Genomic DNA, 18,473 nt, shown 5'->3' on the forward strand with positions numbered 1-18,473 from the left:
GGATAGTGTATTACTTTATAATGAAACACGAACTTATGAAAGTAAGCTCAGAGGCACATGGTTACCTTCTGTACTATTTGATGAGCTCATTTTTGGCATTTAAGCTTTTTTCGTGGAAAAATGACTAAGTTCCTTAGAGGAAGAGAGCATGTCTTGCAGGTTTTTGTTTTGTATCCATCATATTTAGTTCTTACCACATAGTATGTGTTCAGATTTTTTTAAAATTATGAGTGAGTCTGTGATTTCTAGTGGAGTTATATATAGTGTGACGTGTTTTATGTTATTATAGTTAGCCTAATGATTTCTCAAAAAAAAAAAAGATTTGACAGAGTTAGTTTAAAATTGGTCTCCCAAATAACTCACCTTTTGGCATGGATTTTAAGTGATTGTGTTGGCTGTGTCTGAATAATGTGTTTGTTGAGACCAGGATAATGTCAGCTGAGCAGGGACAATGCAATGATTTGGGGCTGAATTTAAGTTTCCTAATGGGTTTCTCAGCCAAATCTGTTTGTGTCTTAGGTACAAGGTACTTGAGGTAGCAGCAGACATATTAATTAAGGAAGAGCTACTGAAAGAAAATGATCACTTGTCAAATCAGGTGGTGGTACATCTGCTGCCGTTTATGATTATCATCAATGATGACATGGAATCTGCAGAGATGAAAATCGCTATATATTTATCAAAATCAGGAATTTGCTCTCTGCACCCTATATTAAGGGGCTGGAAGGAAGGTAAGAAATTCAGTTGCCTTGTAGAAAAAACACTTTAAATACTTAAAACAACAACAAATGTTGGCTGTAACTTATTTGAAATCACATTTGCTCTGTTCTGTGTCAGCAAGATTGTTTAGGATCAAAAATCTAAGATCAAAAACCTACAATCCTTGAGCAACAACAGATTTGAACTGCACAGATTCACTTAAATGTGGGTATTTTTCAATAAATACTGTACAGTACTCTGCATTTTCTCTTCCTTAGAATTATTTAAATAGTACTTTTTTCCTTCTAGCTTTATTATGAGACTACAGTATGTAATACATATAAAATACAAAATCTGTGTTGTTGATGTTATTAGTAAGACTTCAGGTTAACAGTAGGCTATTAATGGGTTTTTGAGGAATCAAAACTTATATGTATATTTTCAGCTGTGTTGGGAAGTGGGGTTAGTGCCCCTGTTCCCATGGTCCGTGGTCAGCTGGACAATGGAAAGGAAGCTGACCCACACACAGATTCAGAATTGGACAAAAGGGAAAATACAGAGCAAACCTTCATAGGAAAATTATAAAACTTTTGCCTAAATTTCTTACTCTGTAGGTGTATTTTAGGTGAGTATTCATGATATAAGGGCCCTGTGTTCATTTTTTTTTTTTTTTTTAAACAGCTCTTGAAAATGTGATTAAAAGCACAGAGTCAGGAAAGCTAATTGGTGTGGCAAATCAGAAGATGATTGCGTTATTGGCTGACAATATAAGTTCAGGGGATCCTTCTTCAATGTTAAAGATGGTAGGTTTGCTGTCAAAGAACATCCCTGGATTTCTCAGTGTTTGCTTCACTAGATTTTTTTTAAATAATGTTTGCATTTTTGACTAAGTATATTCTGCAGATTGTTTTATATCTTTTACGTTTTATATAAATTTTTTATTGTGGTTTTATATTGGACTAATAAGAATAATATGTACCTTTTTCCCTCCCTGTTTCCTTTTATTTACAATATGAAAACCTGGGGGCGCCTGGGTGGCTCAGTTGGTTGAGCATCCGACTTTGGCTCAGGTCATGATCTCGTGGTCTGTGAGTTTGAGCCCTGCGTCAGGCTCTGTGCTGACAGCTCAGAGCCTGGATCCTGCTTCGTATTTTGTGCCTCCCTCTCTCTCTGCCCCTCCCTCGCTCATGCTCTGTCTGTCTCTCTCTCTCTCTCTCTGTCAAAAATTAAAAAAATAAAATATGAAATCCTGTTTTTTGTTAAAATAGCAAAATATCAAAAAGTTATTTTTTTGTTTTTGTTTTTTTTGCCTTAGTAAATAAAGCTTTGTCAAGGCATTAGGTGTATAATTTTAAAGCATTTATCTGGTTGCCAAGTGCAGTTATTTATGTTCATTATAATTCTGAATTTTTTAATTTTTTTAATTACTTAGAAGTCAGTGTTTACTGCTTTTTAAAGGCTTTGTATTTGTCATCTCACCTTAAATGTAATACCCAGATAGGTCTGGGGTAGAAAAAATTGTTTTATGTGAACTAAGAGCTACCCGTAATGGAGAATGTTTATTTTTCAAGGTGGAGGATTTAATAAGCCTTGGGGAGAAGGACTGCTTGAGTCTGAAGCAGAAAGTGACTTTTCACCTGGTCACGGCTGTGCTGGTTTCTTGCTGTTCATCTTTAAAGGAAACTCACTTTCCATTTGCAATAAGAGTCTTCAGTTTGTTGCAGAAAAAAATAAAGAAGCTTGAAGGTGTCATTACTGCAGTGGTAAGTAGTGCAAAGTGTCTGGAACATTGAGTAAAGTGGCAGTCTGGCTTGTTAATCACAGCAAAACTGAAAATTGGGGGCTGAAACGCTGAATCTTTGGATTCAGCTGAATGCTGAATTAGAAAAGTTAATTGAATTACAGAATGTCAAGGTCGTGATGTTTTATACCTAATGGTTGACTGTCCCCCTTATTATCTTTATTGGGTAGTTATCTGAGTTATGCATAACTATCCTTCATGATGAAGAATTCACTAGGTATGTCAGTGCTTGAATAAAATATTACTTCATTCTATTGTTTGCTAAGAATTGATCTTTTGTATTTTAATGTTACATCAGATTTGGATCTCACCAGCTTACTCTTTGTCTTTGACAGTATCAGCTAAGAAACATGTTTCAATTGTTTATATTTTTACCTAGTACCGTATCTTGAGGTAATAAGATTATTTCTTTTAATATCTGCCCCCTGTAATAGTATTTAGTTTTTATTTGTCCTCCATCATTCAGAGGGCTCTTCATTTTAGGATTTGCAGAATGAGTCAGCATCTTTTTCACATTTCCATATGCCCTCAGGATTTTACAAGTTCTGGTCATGGTCATTGTTACCTAAAATCATATAAATTTAAAAAGAGTAATAAATTTTTGTATTTTAAAAAAGTAGCCCAGATAAGCCCTTCTTGAATTCTTTCTTTCTTATCTTTTGTGGATTGTGGTAACCTGTAGGGTGTTTGCCCTTGGTGTTAAAAGTGTGAACAATTTGGATATATATATATATACGTATGTATATATACACACACATACATACACATACACATATGCAGATAAAATGCTTTATATTTAGTACCCTTTCTGGGAATCATGGGCCTCTTTCTGGCTGTAGTAGCAGCATATTGAGTCAGTGAAATCCCTCCAGAGAGACGTTCTCTTAGAAGTCTGGCTCTTTCCTTCCAGGTTACTGCTGTGTGCTCTCCTGTACAGAGTCTCATAATTTTCCTTCATATTTTCTCCTTTTTAGTATCTGCAGTATAATTTCTAAACACCTCACATTTTGCTGCTTATTTGCAGAATTACCTGCAAGTTTGGAGATTTTACTGTGTACCCTCTTCAGATTACCTGTAAGTGGGACATGAGAAAGTTCCCATTAAGGGTCTCTTAGAAATCCAGCTCCTTTCTGTGTAGAAATGTGTCACTTGATAAACACAATATATGTGACTAACGTTTGTTTTTAGATGTGTGTGTTGAGAAAATATAGGTAACGTGAAACTGTGGATAACTTGGATCTTTTTTTTTTTTTGTAAATAGTGATTGATGGTTCAATCTCTTTACAAACGTGATTAAAGCTTTTAATTCTCTCACATAAATATGCACATAGAGACACAATTTTGCATATTACCCAGACATACACATCCATTGCAGTTCTCCGGTGTATAACCCATGTTCAGAACCCCTTGTTTGTGTTGTCTTTGTCTCTCTTACCATTTCAGGAAATCCCCTCAGAATGGCATTTTGAGCTGATGATGGACAGAGAGATACCAGTGGAACTGTGGACACATTACATAGAACAGCTCAACACCGCCCAGAATATTGCTGTGGAGGATTCAGTTTTACTCATATTTTCACTGAAAAATTTTATTCATGCACTAAAGGCCCCTAAATCCTTTCCTAGAGGTAGGACAGAGTGTGACTTTCGAATGCGATACTCTAGAAATGGAACTAGTGTCTTGAGTGAAAAGTTCGCACCAGTGTGTCCACGTAAGTTTCTTTACCGTCTCTTTGTCTCCATGTCCGTGTAGAGGACGTGTGGTGGGACCCCGAACAGCTGCGAGAAGACAGCAGGGCCTATGTGCGCTTGCTCATTGGGCTCTTTGAGACGATACTCACCGGTGCTGATGCCGTTCATTTCAGGGTCCTGATGAAACTGTTCATAAAGGTACGAAGCTCCTCTTTTTCAGGCATACTCTTCCCTCTAAGAAGATATCGCAGGCTATTTTAGTTATGACAGTTTTAATGAAAGTGAAAATAATGTGTGCTGATTATGGTGAAGACTGTGCGCTGATAAACATGGCCCTGTGAGGTAGCGCTGTCGTGACACCAGTCGGTAGGTAGGACGCAGGTGCACTTTGTTGCGTGCCTGCTGGTGTGCTAGGCCCGTTAATGTGTTTCATAATCACAACAGCCCAGGCTGTTTGGTTGATGAGTGCCATTACCAGTGAGAAAGTGCCGTCCACAGGGCTGATTTAGCATATTATGCTACTCAGCTAAGAAATTTCAGTGACCTCCAGTGGTCGAGGCCTTTGTTCTTGGCTTCTTGCCCCTCCACAGCATTTGACACAGTTGGTGATGCTGACTCCATCTTTGAAGTACTTTCTTAATGAGGCTTCTCCAGCATCACTCGTCTTGGTTTTCTGCTTAGTGTTCTCATTTTGTTGTTGTTCGGTGTGTTCAAATGTAGAGTTGTAGCAAGTCCTTTGAATTCATTTGCATCCTTCTCATTGGTTAAGTGTAGAAAATTTTAAGTCATGAGACAGAGCAGCAGAACATTGCAATGAAATATTTGTTTTCTGTAATTACACACTAGTGAAAAGAGGATTTGGAACCAACCGAATGTGAGTAAAAATTAAACTTCCCTGTTGTTGATTTGTTCAATTTAGGTGCATCTACAAGATGTTTTTCAGTTCTTCAAGTTCTTTTCTGTTTTATGGACGTATGGGTCTAGCCTTTCAAATCCACTTAACTGCAGCGTGAAAACAGTGCTGCAGACCCAAGCTCTTTATATAGGGTGTGCGATGCTCTCTTCTCAGAAAGCACAGAATAAACATCAGCTGGCATCTGTCTCTTCTCCAGGTATTGTGAGTAGCCTCTTACGTTCCATCATGACCAATTTTAATGCTTTCTCTATATGTAGTTTGTGTGGATTGTACTTTGGAGAATTTCTTTTTAAGTAGAATGCTCATAGGGGCGCCTGGGTGGCTCTGTTGGTTGAGCAACCGACTTCAGCTCAGGTCATGATCTTGTGGTCCATGAATTCGAGCCCCAGGTTGTGCTCTGTGCTGACACCTCAGAGCCTGGAGCCTGCTTCAGATTCTCTGTCTCCATCTTTCTCTGCCCCTCTCCCACTCAGTCTCTCAAAAATTAAAAAAAAAAAAAAAAGAGTGCTCACTCACATGTGCACGCACTCTCACTCACGTGCTATGTATACATGTAATTTATGTAGATGTGTGTGAACTGCTACATGTGTATAATTTTTTTATTTAAAAATTTTTTTTAACATTTATTTATTTTTGAGACCGAGAGAGACACAGCATGAGCGGGGGAGGGTCAGAGAGACAGGGAGACACAGAATCCAAAACAGGCTCCAGGCTCTGAGCTGTCAGCACAGAGCCCGATGCGGGGCTCGAACTCACAGACCGTGAGATCATGACCTGAGCCGAATCGGTCGCTTAACCGACTGAGCCACCCAGGCGCCCCTACACGTGTATAATTTATATACATATATGTGAACTATATGTGTGTATGTATAAACTACTTCTAATCACCAAAACATAATAAAAATGGCAGATGATTAGGCATAGGTTGTTAATATCCTGCTCATTTTCTGAGTTTCAGCAGTTACAGGGTTATCTGGGGAAGCCAGATCATTTAGTATAGTTCCAATATTCAGCTACTTATAAAAAGGTCTCCACTCTGACAGCCTTCTTGGATTTGTCTCTTCTATCAGGTATAAGTCATTTTCAGGTTGGACACTCACTAATAAAACACTTATATTAAATTTATATTTTTTGATAAAGTGAAATTTGCAAATTTTGCAAAAGATGCAGAATTTCCTGAAGTTGATGAACATGATACTGAAAAATAGTTATTTACAAGCTATTGACAAATGAGAGAATCTGACAGAATTAGACCCTGTAGTGATTAAAGATGAGGAAATTGATGAGGATGATGGATATGATTGATTCTTCAAACCAGAAGGATTTTAATGTCAAAGGAACAAGAGTGGCTCTTGGGAAATTTGATTATGTTCTGGATTTTTTCTTTTTTTTTTTTTATTCTAAAATCACTCTTTATAAATGTTCTGTGAAAGCAAAATGAACGATATATGCTTTTCCCAGAACAGTTTCTCAGTGTTTCTCTTTCATTAGCTTTGTGAAAGAGCACATAATTAATCATTTATAATCAAGGTTTCATTAAATACAAGGTAAAGTATGTATTTAAATTTAAGTTTTTACTTGTAGAATAAAATCCCATGAATTATTTCATTACTACTTATTATAAAATTGCAGTCCCTGATTTTAGGTGGACTTAATTTAAGAAGGCTTTTTCAGGTTTTGTTTTGTTTTGTTTTTTTCCTTTGGATGAGAAAGATTTACTGCACATTTTTAAAAACTTTAATCCTTTAATTAATATGTTATAGGTATTGTTCTATATTATTACTTAGTAAACACAGAAATTTATTTACATGCAAATGTCTGCAGATTATTCCATTGCATGGAAATAGCCTGATTTATTTAAATGGTTATTTTCTGTTAAAGGTATGTATATTTTATTTAGAGGTCATAACTACTTTGATTTTCTAATTAAGTATAAAATGTCTATTATCTTTTGATATCAAAGGCAGAGGTTCCTGAGGGATAGATGTCTCTTCGTCTATAAATAGCAGGACGAAAATACTTCACTTTTCTCCAGAATTGCTGCAAGATCGACTCCCTGTCTGCCCCTCTGCCTTGTCATCTGTTACCTCCATTCTTCCTAAAGAACTTTTGCATTTATGCTGCTTAGAAATGTCCCAGTAGTCCACTGAAACCAGAACAGGTGCACCTAATTCCCCTTAGAAGCTCAAGGCCTATGCACTGGAGTCCTGGAGGGCCAGTGTGGAAGGTCACTCAGTGCCCCCAGCCTCCGGGCACCCACTTCGGTGCACAGGGAGCTTCTGTCTGCACCTGCTCTGTAAGGACTCTGGGAGGTGCTGGTATTTGTTTTAATCTGTTTATTAAAAATGTGACACTGTTCAAAAGAAAAAGATACTGCAATATTAAAATATTACGGTACAGTATTTATGAATTTTTGTCAGTGGCTTAGGAATCTAATCAACATTTATTACTTTCTGTGGAGATATGCGTTCCAGCTCAGTCTTGCATATAGCGAGTTTTGTTAAATGAATGAACATTTAACATCATTTGTAAGATGTAGACTGCCTTTGGTTTTTTAATACTTGACCAATATAGTAAATGTATTCATAAGTTTAAAACCAAAGCTCAGTATTTTTTTCAATCTTTATGTAAAATATCCTATTTTAAATCTAAATAAAATGACTTGGGAAAACAGAGTCACATAGACTTTTAAACGGAAGAAAATTCCTAAAAGCTGATAGTTTTAATAAGGTAGCTTTTGTTTACCGTGAGTTCTAGTATTTAACTTGAAGGTGGTAACTGTAGTACTTAGTACTTTGATTTGTTTTTGCATTTGGATTTTTCTGGAAGCTCTGTACCACTATACAGGGAATTTTAGCAAATAGTGACTTGGCCTGAAGCTGCCCTTTGTGTGAATTGAAATTTCCAGCTGTTGCTGACTTTATTTTATAAATTAACCTTACAGAGACTAGGAAAGATTGCCAGCCTTTACATGACCTTCTCAGAAAAGTTTGGCAGTTTGTTGAGCTCTTTCTTAGCATTCCAGAAATGGAATATATGGAATGGATCATTAGTAGCAAAATGAAGGTCACCACAGTTTGCCCCAGTAGATAGCATGGAATAAAGCTTAAATAACACTTACCGTGAGAGAATTTAGGAGTCTTTTTATCCCGGAGACGTAGTTTCAAAAGACTTCAATCCAGTTGATCTTACAGATGCATTCTGCCAGATCTTGAAAGCAGGTTTTTCAGTGCTGTTGGACTGAGCAGGGCATAAAACAAAGGAGAACTTCCAGATTCTTTGTCTAAAATGAGTATAACATTGAAAATTGACAACACTTAAGAGACAGAAACAAGACAACAGGCCAAGTTGCTTTGAATAATAATGCAAGATTTCTAAATAAAATATTTGTAAATTGAGTCCAGCATATTCTTAAAAAGCAAGTATCTGCCCAAATAAAGTTCATTCCAACAATATAAAATTGGTTCAAAATAAAGAACTCTTAATTGGCCATATCAGTGTTAAAGGATTATCATTTTCCAAGAATTTAAAAGGCATTCGATAAAAATCAGTAATTCTAATTTTGTGGCAGCAAAATAGGAGTAATGAGAAAAATACTCAAATCAAAAGCTAGCATCTTCATAGCAGAGTTGGGAAAACAAAAGCATTCCTGTTGAATCCATCACTATACTGGACACGGTGTTAGAAGTAGTAGTTGGCAGAAATAGCTGTTTGAGACACTGATGGAATGGATGGATGAGTGATGAGGCTGTGGGATTCTTAGGTGCGTTATTAAATAGGACATCTGAGGCTAGCTGTTTGAAAACATGTAAATAAAAGTTTGACTCCAGCCTTATTTCCTTAGACAAAATTTCACATGAATTAAAGATTTCACATTAAAAAAGAACAACATAGCTCTAGTGTTAGAAGAAAACATGGAGTACGTGTGGCCTCTCTAAATATTTAATATAGATTCACACACTTGAACAGCTCAGAGCAGGGACGGCCTCTCTAAGCATCATACAAAATTAGAAGAAAAGTGGGACTGAAACTTTTACGTTATAAAAAATTACAGGGGTGCGTGGGTGGCTCAGTCAGTCAGGTATCTGACTCTCGATTTTGGCTCAGGTCATGATCTCATGGTTTGTGGGATCAGGCCCCACATCAGGCTCTGCAGTGCTTGGGATTCTCTGTCTCCCTGTCTCTCTGCCCCTCCTGTTTGTGTGCGCGTTCTCTCAAAAGAAATCAAGTTAAAAAAAAATTATAAAATACAATTAAGGACAAAGTATTTGCAAAGTATGGTGCACAATGAGAAGTTTCCTCTGCACACTTACCAAGACGTATGTATGTATGGAGATGCTTGTTGTAGCAGTTTTAATGCTGAAAGACTGGAAGCAGCTGAACTTACCAGTAAGATAATGGTTTAAATAATATAGAAAATGCAATGGAGAACAGTACAGTTTTAAAAGAATGATTTTAGAAGAATGATCTACATACATAAACACCCACACACACCCTTGGGTGGCAAACAGTTCCAAATAAATTTGAAATGTGATAGTTCTTGAAGCAGGGTTGTGTGCATATGTACCCCCCCGTGCTCTGCTCTCATTTGTGTGTTTTCACAAGGGTGAGCTCGCATATATCTAACATTTTTCTAGAACGGTAAACATAATTAAACAGTGAATGGTCTTGAGAGAGAATTTCAGTGGGGAGGAAAACTTCAACATATCCCTTAGGTGCTATTTCAGTTTTGTACTGTTTCAGTTTTTTAAATTGCTACTAAAATTGTTTTCCCTTTGGTTTTAGTGGTGACATCTCTACTCATTAATCTGGGAAGCCCCATAAAAGAAGTACGAAGGGCCTCCATTCTTTGTCTCCAGGCCCTCGGTGGAGTGGTGTCTCATTTCCATCTGGTAATAGATCATTTGGTTCCTAAAACAGAGGAGATCACCTCAGATGCCACCTATGTTACTCAGGTAAATTCCTCCGCAGAGAAGGTTGAATGTGTGCACTCCTGTATGGACACATGAACAGTTTCCTCCTCCTTTGACATTTTGCTTTATAGGGATTTTGATCGACTTAAGTCACTGAATTTAGAAACTGATGGCGATATCCGTACATCTTTCTCCTCCCATTTTTAAAAGATAGGAGTACAATGTTTCATTCATTTCTGCTCTGCTTTCTTTGGCTAAAAGGCCAGTGTTTGGCTTTTAATCATAAGCTAACTGAGAGGTATTGGTACCCTTTCCAGGGGAAATGAAAAATGATAAGTAGCATCACATCATTTGAAAGAATCTTCCATAATTAACACCTTTAGCCTTTGTAGTTCCTTAGCTCTTTTTCATCCAATTTTCTTTTTGGTGCCCTAGGATTTGGCTGCTTTATTTGAAGAACTGCGGAGAGAAAAGAAACTAAAATCTCATCAGAAATTATCAGAAACTTTGAAAAACCTACTTAGTTGTGTATATAGTTCCCCATCTTATATTGCAAAGGATTTGATGAAAGTACTTCAGGAAGTCAGCGGTGAGGTATGTGCAGTTTAGGCGGCTTGTAGTTTCGTGTGTTCTTACTAAGCACTGTTGGAGCTACTCATCGTATCTAGGAAGATGTGTCCAAGAGTTAAACAGATGCGTGCCGCACACTCAGAAGTGAAAATTCTCTTACTCGTTTGGGAGGGGGAAGCATTATAGTGTAGAAAAAGACACAGGATGCAAAAAGCAAATATTGTGGGGGTTTTTTCCTTTTTAAAATTGGGTGTTATCCCTACCTAATCAGTTACTTGATTTTAAGTGAATTTAAAAAAACATATGGGGGGAAACACTGAAGAGGCACTGCTGAAAAAATTGTTGGTTTGTGTCTTTTCTTCAGGTGAAAATCTTCCACAAGGTAATAGTTTTGGACATAAGCCTGTGAACGTTCCAGAATCGTTTGTTCATTTTTTAAATGTATGTGGTTGACCATTTTTCTGGGGGGAAGGTCCATAGCTTTCATGATGTTGTTAAGGAAGCCTGTGATCCCAGTGAAAGAGGTTGTGAAGCACCTGCTTCTGTGAAGGAGCATGCTGGTCAGCACAGGAGCACCTCTTCATCCTAGGGTTCCAAAAATGCCTAGATGCTTCGCCAGTCTGGGACTGACGACAACTTGGAGAACTGAAATGGGATAAAGTGGTGTGGAAACCACATGATCAGATTTTCCTGGTGGGAGCAAACAGAAGGCATTTATCAGCTCTTTGTCATCCCTGGTGTAGTTTAAACTAGGAATTGATGGGGCACCTGGGTAGCTCAGTCGGTTAAGTGCCTGGCTGCTGGTTTCAGCTCAGGTCATGATCTCACCAGTTCGTGAGTTCGAGCCCCGCATCAAGCTGTGCCCTGAATTGCCTGCTTGTGATTCTCTGTCTCCCTGTGTCCCTGCCCTTCCCCTGCTTGCTCTCTATCTCTGTCTGTCTCTCAAAATAAATAAATATTTTAAAAATATTAAAATAAATAAACTAGGAATTGACAATATTGTTCTGTAAAGAACCAAATAGAAATATTTTAGGCACTGTAAGGCTACACAGTCTTTCTTGCAGGTACTTATTAGCTCTGCCATTGTATTGCGAAAGCCATGGTCACTTACGTAAACAAATGAGCATAGCTATGTTTCAGTAAATAAAATTTACAAAAATACATGGTCCTCTGGATTTGGCCCACAAGCCATGATTTGCTAGCATTTTGGTTTAGTTTTTAAAGGCTTCACATATATAACATGAATTAATATTATATCAATTTGGAAGCTCTGGGGGAAACATGCAATGTTTTAGAGAAAGCTAAAACTTCTTTTTGTGGCCTGAGACTTTAGTTTGTATTTCCTGTTTTCAGAAAGTCTTGGGACACTCACAAATGATTCATCTCTGAAGGGTTTAGAGCCTGTTTTTGTAATGTATTATTTATTTATTTATTTATTTAAATTTACTTATTTTGAGAGAGACCGCACAAGCGGGGGAAGGGCAGAGAGAGAAGGGATCCAAAGCAGGCTCCTTACTGACAGCAGAGAGCCCAATATGGGACTCGAACCCACAAACCTCTGAGATCATGACCAGAAGTCAGACGCTTAACCAACTGAGCCACCCAGGTGCCCGCCCCTGTAATGTTTAGTTTTGAAAGAGAGAGAGACAGACAGACAGAGCATGAGTTGGGGAGGGGCAGAGAGGCAGGGCTCAAACTTCTGAACTGTGATCATGGCTTGAGGAGCTGGATGCTTAACCAAGTGAGCCACCCAGGCGCCCCTAGAGCTTTTGGCCATTACAGAATGAACTTCAGGGGAGACTTCAGTGCTCAATTGGATGAAATGCCATTTCTCATGTCTAAGAGATCATCTTTATTGGGGCTTTTTTCTCCAGGCTGTGCTCCCAGTCTTGGAACATCATCTCTTTGGATGTCTTTGTAAAGCAAGCAAAATTATATATCAGTAACTGTTTACTATTGAATTGCCCAAACTTTAGATGGTGCTTTCTCAGCTGTTGCCTATGGCTGAACAACTGTTAGAAAAGATCCAAAAGGACCCGACAGCTGTCCTGAAAGATGAGGCCATTATTTTGCAACTCACTCTGGGAAAATATAATGAATATTCAGCATCCCTTTTACATAAGGACCCAAAGAGCCTAGATATATTTATAAAAGCCGTGCATACAACAAGGGAACTTGGCGCAGGAATGCCAACCATTCAGATTACAGCCCTTGAAAAGGTCAGTGATTTTTTTCAGAAACTAAAATATGTTCAAGCTTTTAAATTTTGTACTGTTTTACTTGGAGAGGCTTAAGTGGAAATGTCTTAAAAGGAATATAATATATTTGATCTGTTTTTGCAAAATTGAGTGATGTACATGTGTGTCGAAAAGAACTGCATTTTAACTGACAAAATGAGTAATGATTTTACGTTGTAAGAGAGAGTGGCTTTAAGGTCATTTTTGGAATTCATGTTTCTTCGTTGAGCTCACTTGCCTTTTTTCTATACCCTCTAGATTACAAAGCCATTTTTTGCAGCTATAGCAGATGAAAAAGTTCAGCAGAAGCTTTTGCACATGTTGTTTGATTTATTGGTGAACTGTAAAAATTCACATTGTGCTCAGACCGTTAACAGTGTTTTTAAAGGGGTAAGTTGCAAACTTTCTGTAACTTGTTTATTAACGTTTGTTCTCTCAGGGACACCATGTTTAACTGTCCCTGATTTCCAGTGCGTTTAGGAAGTCAGATGTTAGTGTCAACAAGAATCCTGGACAAGAAGCTCATAGAAAAGTGCAAAATCAAAATATAAGTTTTCATCATGATTTTTATTGTGTGAAATACTTACAGTGTTAAGCAGGTAGGGTATGTATGTTAGGTTGGATCTTACTCATATTAAATGGGATCTACCTGGTTTATGCAGGGATGTTCAACTGGGTATAGGCTATACTTAATTTAAATAGGTGTGTAATGACATACATATAATGAGACTGAGAATCTGCTTGTTGATTTATGTGTATATTAAAACATAGCTGTACATCAGAATAACCACCTGGTTATTCTGTGTTTGTTTTGCTGTTAAAAAAATAACTTAGAAAACAAGTTCACAAAAACAGGTAATAATATGGGCAAGTTCTATCCAGTTTTAGCAGTTCTCAGAATTTTGACATATTTTCTTAGATTTCTAAGATGCATTAAATGAAACAAATTAAGATACAGAGTAGTGTGTATAATACAGTCCTGTTTGTGTGTGTGTGTGTGTGTGTGTGTGTGTGTGTGTGTGTGTGTGTTTTAATATTTATGCAGATGTTGGTATGTGGGAAGTACATAAGGTGTTTGCCTTTGGGGATTGATTTGAGCTCTAGAGTCATAGGAAAATGTAAAAGTGACATGGATGTTGTCACTGTATCTTTTTTTTTTTTATGTTTATTTTGAGAGAAAGAGTGTGAGTGGGGGAGGGCAGCGAGAGGAGGGGAGAGAATCCCAAGCAGGCTCCATACTGTCAGCTCAAAGCCTAATGCAGGGTGCATTCTCATGAACTGTAAGATCGTGACCTGAGCTGAAATCCAGAGTAAGTCAGCGTTTATTTCTCTGATGTTATCCCGTGCAAGTGTATCATCGACCATTCTTCCTTCATATTTCAGATTTCTGTTAATGCTGAACAAGTCAGAATAGAACTGGAGCCACCAGATAAAACGAAGTCCTTGGGCACAATTCAGCAAACAAGAAGGCAAAAAATGCAGCAGAAGTAAGAGCTATGTGTTCAGTGAGAAAGTGCCCTTTGTTCCCCAGGCCTTAATGTTATGAAACCATTACGATTTTTTTGATACCTGTCAGTTTGGCGTATGTGGGTATGATAATTTTTACTTAGCATTCATACTGTTTGCTTTTCTAATATTTTCTTACCTGTTTCACAGAAAATCACAAGATCTAGAATCCGTTCAGGAAGTTGGAGGTTCTTACTGGCAAAGAGTAACCCTCATCCTAGAATTACTGCAGCACAAAAAGAAACTCAAAAGTCCTCAGATACTGATACCGACTCTTTTTAACCTGCTAGCAAGGTAATGACACTTGCCTTTGCCTTTGATCTGTGAGAGAATAGGATTCTAATTCCTGCATGTCTTCTCTAACAGTCTGTTTTCAACAGTCTTTTCTTGTTTAACTAGTCTGTAAAATAAAGCAAGTACTGTAGTTGAAAGATGAAAAGAAAGGTTTTAGGTACCCTTTGCCAGTTCCCCAAATTGTGTAGTAAGTGACCACTCCTACTATAGCCTACTTTTTAACTTTCAACACCACATCTCTTGGGCATCTTGTATTGAAAGACACAGTGTGAAACTTGCTATGTTTTTAGGTGTAAATTACTAGATTGATAGCTCTGGTATATGCCACTGTAGTGTGGATATTCTCTTTTACTGTCTGAAAAGCAGAGTAATTTGCAAGGTTGTCCTCTGAGGTTTCAAGTAAGTTCATGGAAAGTACAACAGAGAGGGTTTGACATTAAGCACCTACCTGCATGAGAAAAAAATTAGCATTAGAATCTTACATCTTGTTTACAGTCTATGTTTGATGTTAATATTTTAGTTATTCCTAATGAAGTATGTGTTGTGGACAATGGTCTTTAATGTATCACTGAAATTGTGTAACTCTTTGATTTCCCATTATGTTTTTTTTCTGGGGGGTCCTGAAGGAGTTTAGAACCTTTGCCACCAGAGCAGGGAAATATGGAATACACCAAACAATTAATACTTAGTTGTTTGCTTAACATCTGCCAGAAGCTCTCTCCAGAAGGTGGCAAAATACCAAAGGGTATGTACTTTGTTGGAAGGAAAGGGTGGAAGAACTCACTGCTCTGTGTGTGAACGTACCTACCACTTAGAGAGTTTTTTCTTTTTCATCACTGTAGATGTTCTAGATGAGGAGAAGTTCAATGTGGAATTGATTGTCCAGTGCATCCGTGTTTCAGAGATGCCTCAGACCCATCACCATGCCCTTTTACTTTTGGGTACTGTGGCTGGAATATTTCCTGTAAGTATTAAGTTTGAGACTTCAGCAGATATTTTAGGTATTTTCTTTCTTCAGTGGAAATAACCTAAGTGCTCACTGGTTTGAAATCAGTGGACTTTGGGTCTCATTGGCGGGACTCTCAGCCCTGTCTCTTAATAGCTGAGACAGTGTGAGCTGTTTGATCTTGCTAAGCTTCGGGTCCTCTTTTTGTAAAGTGGCAGTAATAGTAACCTTCTCGTAGGATTATCGTGAAGATGTGACTAGGTAGTTTATGGTTCGCACAGAGCCTAGCACAGTGTAACTGTGTTAGTGTTATTTGAAAAAAGTTAACTGTCCTGTTCTCCTCAGACAGCTTTCAACCAGTGACTTGAGAAAAGTAATTGGATTATAAACTGCCTTAGTTAGAGAAATCATGTCCGTTATAGAAATACATCTTTTGAAGAGATTGAAGTTTTTTCCTATCAGGGATTTAGGTCACGGGTTCTTAACTGGGGTTCTCCATGAGCTTTAGCGGTCTTTCTATACTAACATCATGTGCTAAATTTTATGAGTCTAGGATTTTTTTTTCTTTGAAGAGAGTCAGTAGCCCTCAGAGGAGTTGATAATCCAGCAACAATTAAAAATCATTGATATTTTTTCTTTGTTTTTATTGAAATATAGTTCATACACCATTAAATTCAACCATTTAAATAGTTGTACTATTCACTGGTTTCACTATGTTCACAAAGTTGTATACCCACCACTATTATCTCCTTCCAGAACATTTTCATCATGCCAAAAGAAACGCCATGCTCATTAACTGTCACTTCTCATTCCATCTGTCAGTACAGTTTCTGCCCTGGCAACCATTAATCTACTTTCTCTCTATAGGTTTGCCTCTTCTGGACATTACCTATAAAAAGAATCCTGTAATATGTGCCTTTTTTAATGTCTGAAACATTAAAGTGAAAACACTTAAGCATCATACTTTCAAGGTTCACCCATGTTGAAGCTTGAATCAGTATTCCTTTTTATGGCTGAGTAATACTCCACTGTATGCAGATACCATGTTTTGCTTATTTGTTTATCAGTTGATGGATATTTAAGTTGTTTCTACTTTCTGGTGTATACCTAGTAGTGGAATTGCTGGGTCGTAAGTTAACTTTAATATTCTAAGAAACTGCCAGACTGTTTCCATAGCATCTATAATATCATTTTGTAACCACCAGCAGAATATGAGAATCCTAATTTCTCCATATCTTCACTGCTAGTTGGTACTGTCTTTTTTTTTTTTTTTTTTTTTTAAGTTTATTTTTGAGAGAGAAAGAGTGTGTGTGAGCAGGGGAGGGGTAGAGAGGGAGTGAGACACAGATTCCGAAGCAGTCTGCAGGCTCTGAGCTGTCAGTACAGAGCCCGACAGGGGGCTCAAACCCACAAACTGAGATCATGACCTGAGCTGAAGTCAGATGCTTAGCTGACTGAGCCACCCAAGCATCCCTTACTTTTTTTTTTTTTTTTTGTCATCCTAGTCTGTGTGAAGTATCTTACGATTTGGAGTTTGCATTTCCCTGAACTGATAATGTTGAGCATCTTTTCATGTGCTCAGTGACCATTTGTTTAATCTTTGGAGAAATGCCTTTGGAAATCCTTTGCCTGTTTTTCAGTGGGGTATTTCTTCTTTTATTACTGAGTTATAATGAATCATTGATATTTGATATGCTTAAAACAGAAAATGCTGAAAGGTGTGTTTCCTTTCAGGATAAAGTTCTACACAATATCATGTCTATTTTCACATTTATGGGAGCCAGTGTCATGCGTCTAGATGACACTTACAGTTTTCAAGTTATTAACAAGACAGTGAAAATGGTTATCCCAGCACTTATTCAGGTGAGCTGTTTTAATACCATTGTTTGTATTTCTTTTAATTTTATAATTGTATATAGTATGAAACTTAAGTGACATTACAAGCCTTTCTGAAATGCTCAAGTGTTTGTGCTTCTGAAATTTTAGAATGATGGAGCTAAGAATGAGTCTTAGTAACAATGTCCTTTCCAAAAGCATGAACATGCATCGCTGGTTCTGCTTTGCTGGGAGGGCATAACTGTACACATGTCTTAGCGTTAATCTGACAGAGTGAATTTACATTTGCTGTATATTTCAGGACATTGCAGTTGGATAATACCCTTACTCATGTCAGTGAAGATAGGACATTTTAGAGCTCCAGTGGCAAATTTGTGAATACGCAATTTCAACAAACATTTTCCAAATGTTCTCTAAGAGCCAGGTACTCAAAGAGATGATTGGGTCTCTCTGCCAATTTGAAAAGCAGCCTTGAAGGTGAAAGAGCTTGGTCATCTGCTTGAGTTTTCTGTTTACCCCTACTTGTTATTAATGCCTTTCTCACATTGTTGACCATTCCAACGATGACAGCACCGTCTCCTTTTAATCTTGGTATTTGGTTGATATTGTCTGTCCAACAGGTCCCAACAAGTAGGGGACACAGATCTAAAAAAAAATAGCTGTATGCACAGTAGCATGTATGCCGGTAGAATAGATGAGTGGTGAAGGGTTCAGAATAGAGGATGGCACATGTCGGCCCCGAAGACCACAGTTTCAGAAGGAATAGAATTTGAACTGGCATAAATGAAGGGCAGGATTTGCTCGGTAAAAAGGCGAGGTCTGGGAGCATGCACCGTGTGTGTGAAGAAAGTGACGTCACTCAGTTCGTGGAGTGCAGCGTTGAGACAGGGAGAAGTGGAGGGCATTGGTTCATTGGTTCATTCGTGCGAGAGGTTGTTATTCATTCTTTAATTCAACAGCCGCGTTTGAAGGATCAGTACCAGAGTTAAATGGTTTGAACTTTATTCTGAAAGCAGCAGGGAGTTGTTGGCCTTTCTGTACTCTGCTTATGTAGACTGTACCCG

At 37.8% G+C, this 18,473-nt stretch overlaps 1 protein-coding gene across 2 annotated transcripts in view; it reads left to right on the top strand.

Annotated features, from left to right (window-relative positions):
• HEATR1 (HEAT repeat containing 1) overlaps positions 1–18,473 on the top strand; it is a 49,601-nt gene that overhangs the window by 15,555 nt on the left and 15,573 nt on the right. For both annotated transcript variants that reach the window (XM_007086047.3, XM_042960252.1), the window contains exons 15-29: positions 520–731; positions 1,381–1,502; positions 2,271–2,462; positions 3,944–4,127; positions 4,253–4,389; positions 5,111–5,303; positions 9,893–10,062; positions 10,456–10,614; positions 12,567–12,809; positions 13,086–13,217; positions 14,211–14,314; positions 14,484–14,627; positions 15,254–15,372; positions 15,470–15,591; positions 17,308–17,436. In XM_007086047.3, coding sequence (XP_007086109.2) covers positions 520–731; positions 1,381–1,502; positions 2,271–2,462; positions 3,944–4,127; positions 4,253–4,389; positions 5,111–5,303; positions 9,893–10,062; positions 10,456–10,614; positions 12,567–12,809; positions 13,086–13,217; positions 14,211–14,314; positions 14,484–14,627; positions 15,254–15,372; positions 15,470–15,591; positions 17,308–17,436 — 2,362 coding nt within the window. The remainder of the gene's footprint in view (positions 1–519; positions 732–1,380; positions 1,503–2,270; positions 2,463–3,943; positions 4,128–4,252; positions 4,390–5,110; positions 5,304–9,892; positions 10,063–10,455; positions 10,615–12,566; positions 12,810–13,085; positions 13,218–14,210; positions 14,315–14,483; positions 14,628–15,253; positions 15,373–15,469; positions 15,592–17,307; positions 17,437–18,473) is intronic.

The sequence above is a fragment of the Panthera tigris genome, chromosome D2, assembly GCF_018350195.1.
Source record: "Panthera tigris isolate Pti1 chromosome D2, P.tigris_Pti1_mat1.1, whole genome shotgun sequence".
Lineage (NCBI taxonomy): Eukaryota > Metazoa > Chordata > Mammalia > Carnivora > Felidae > Panthera > Panthera tigris.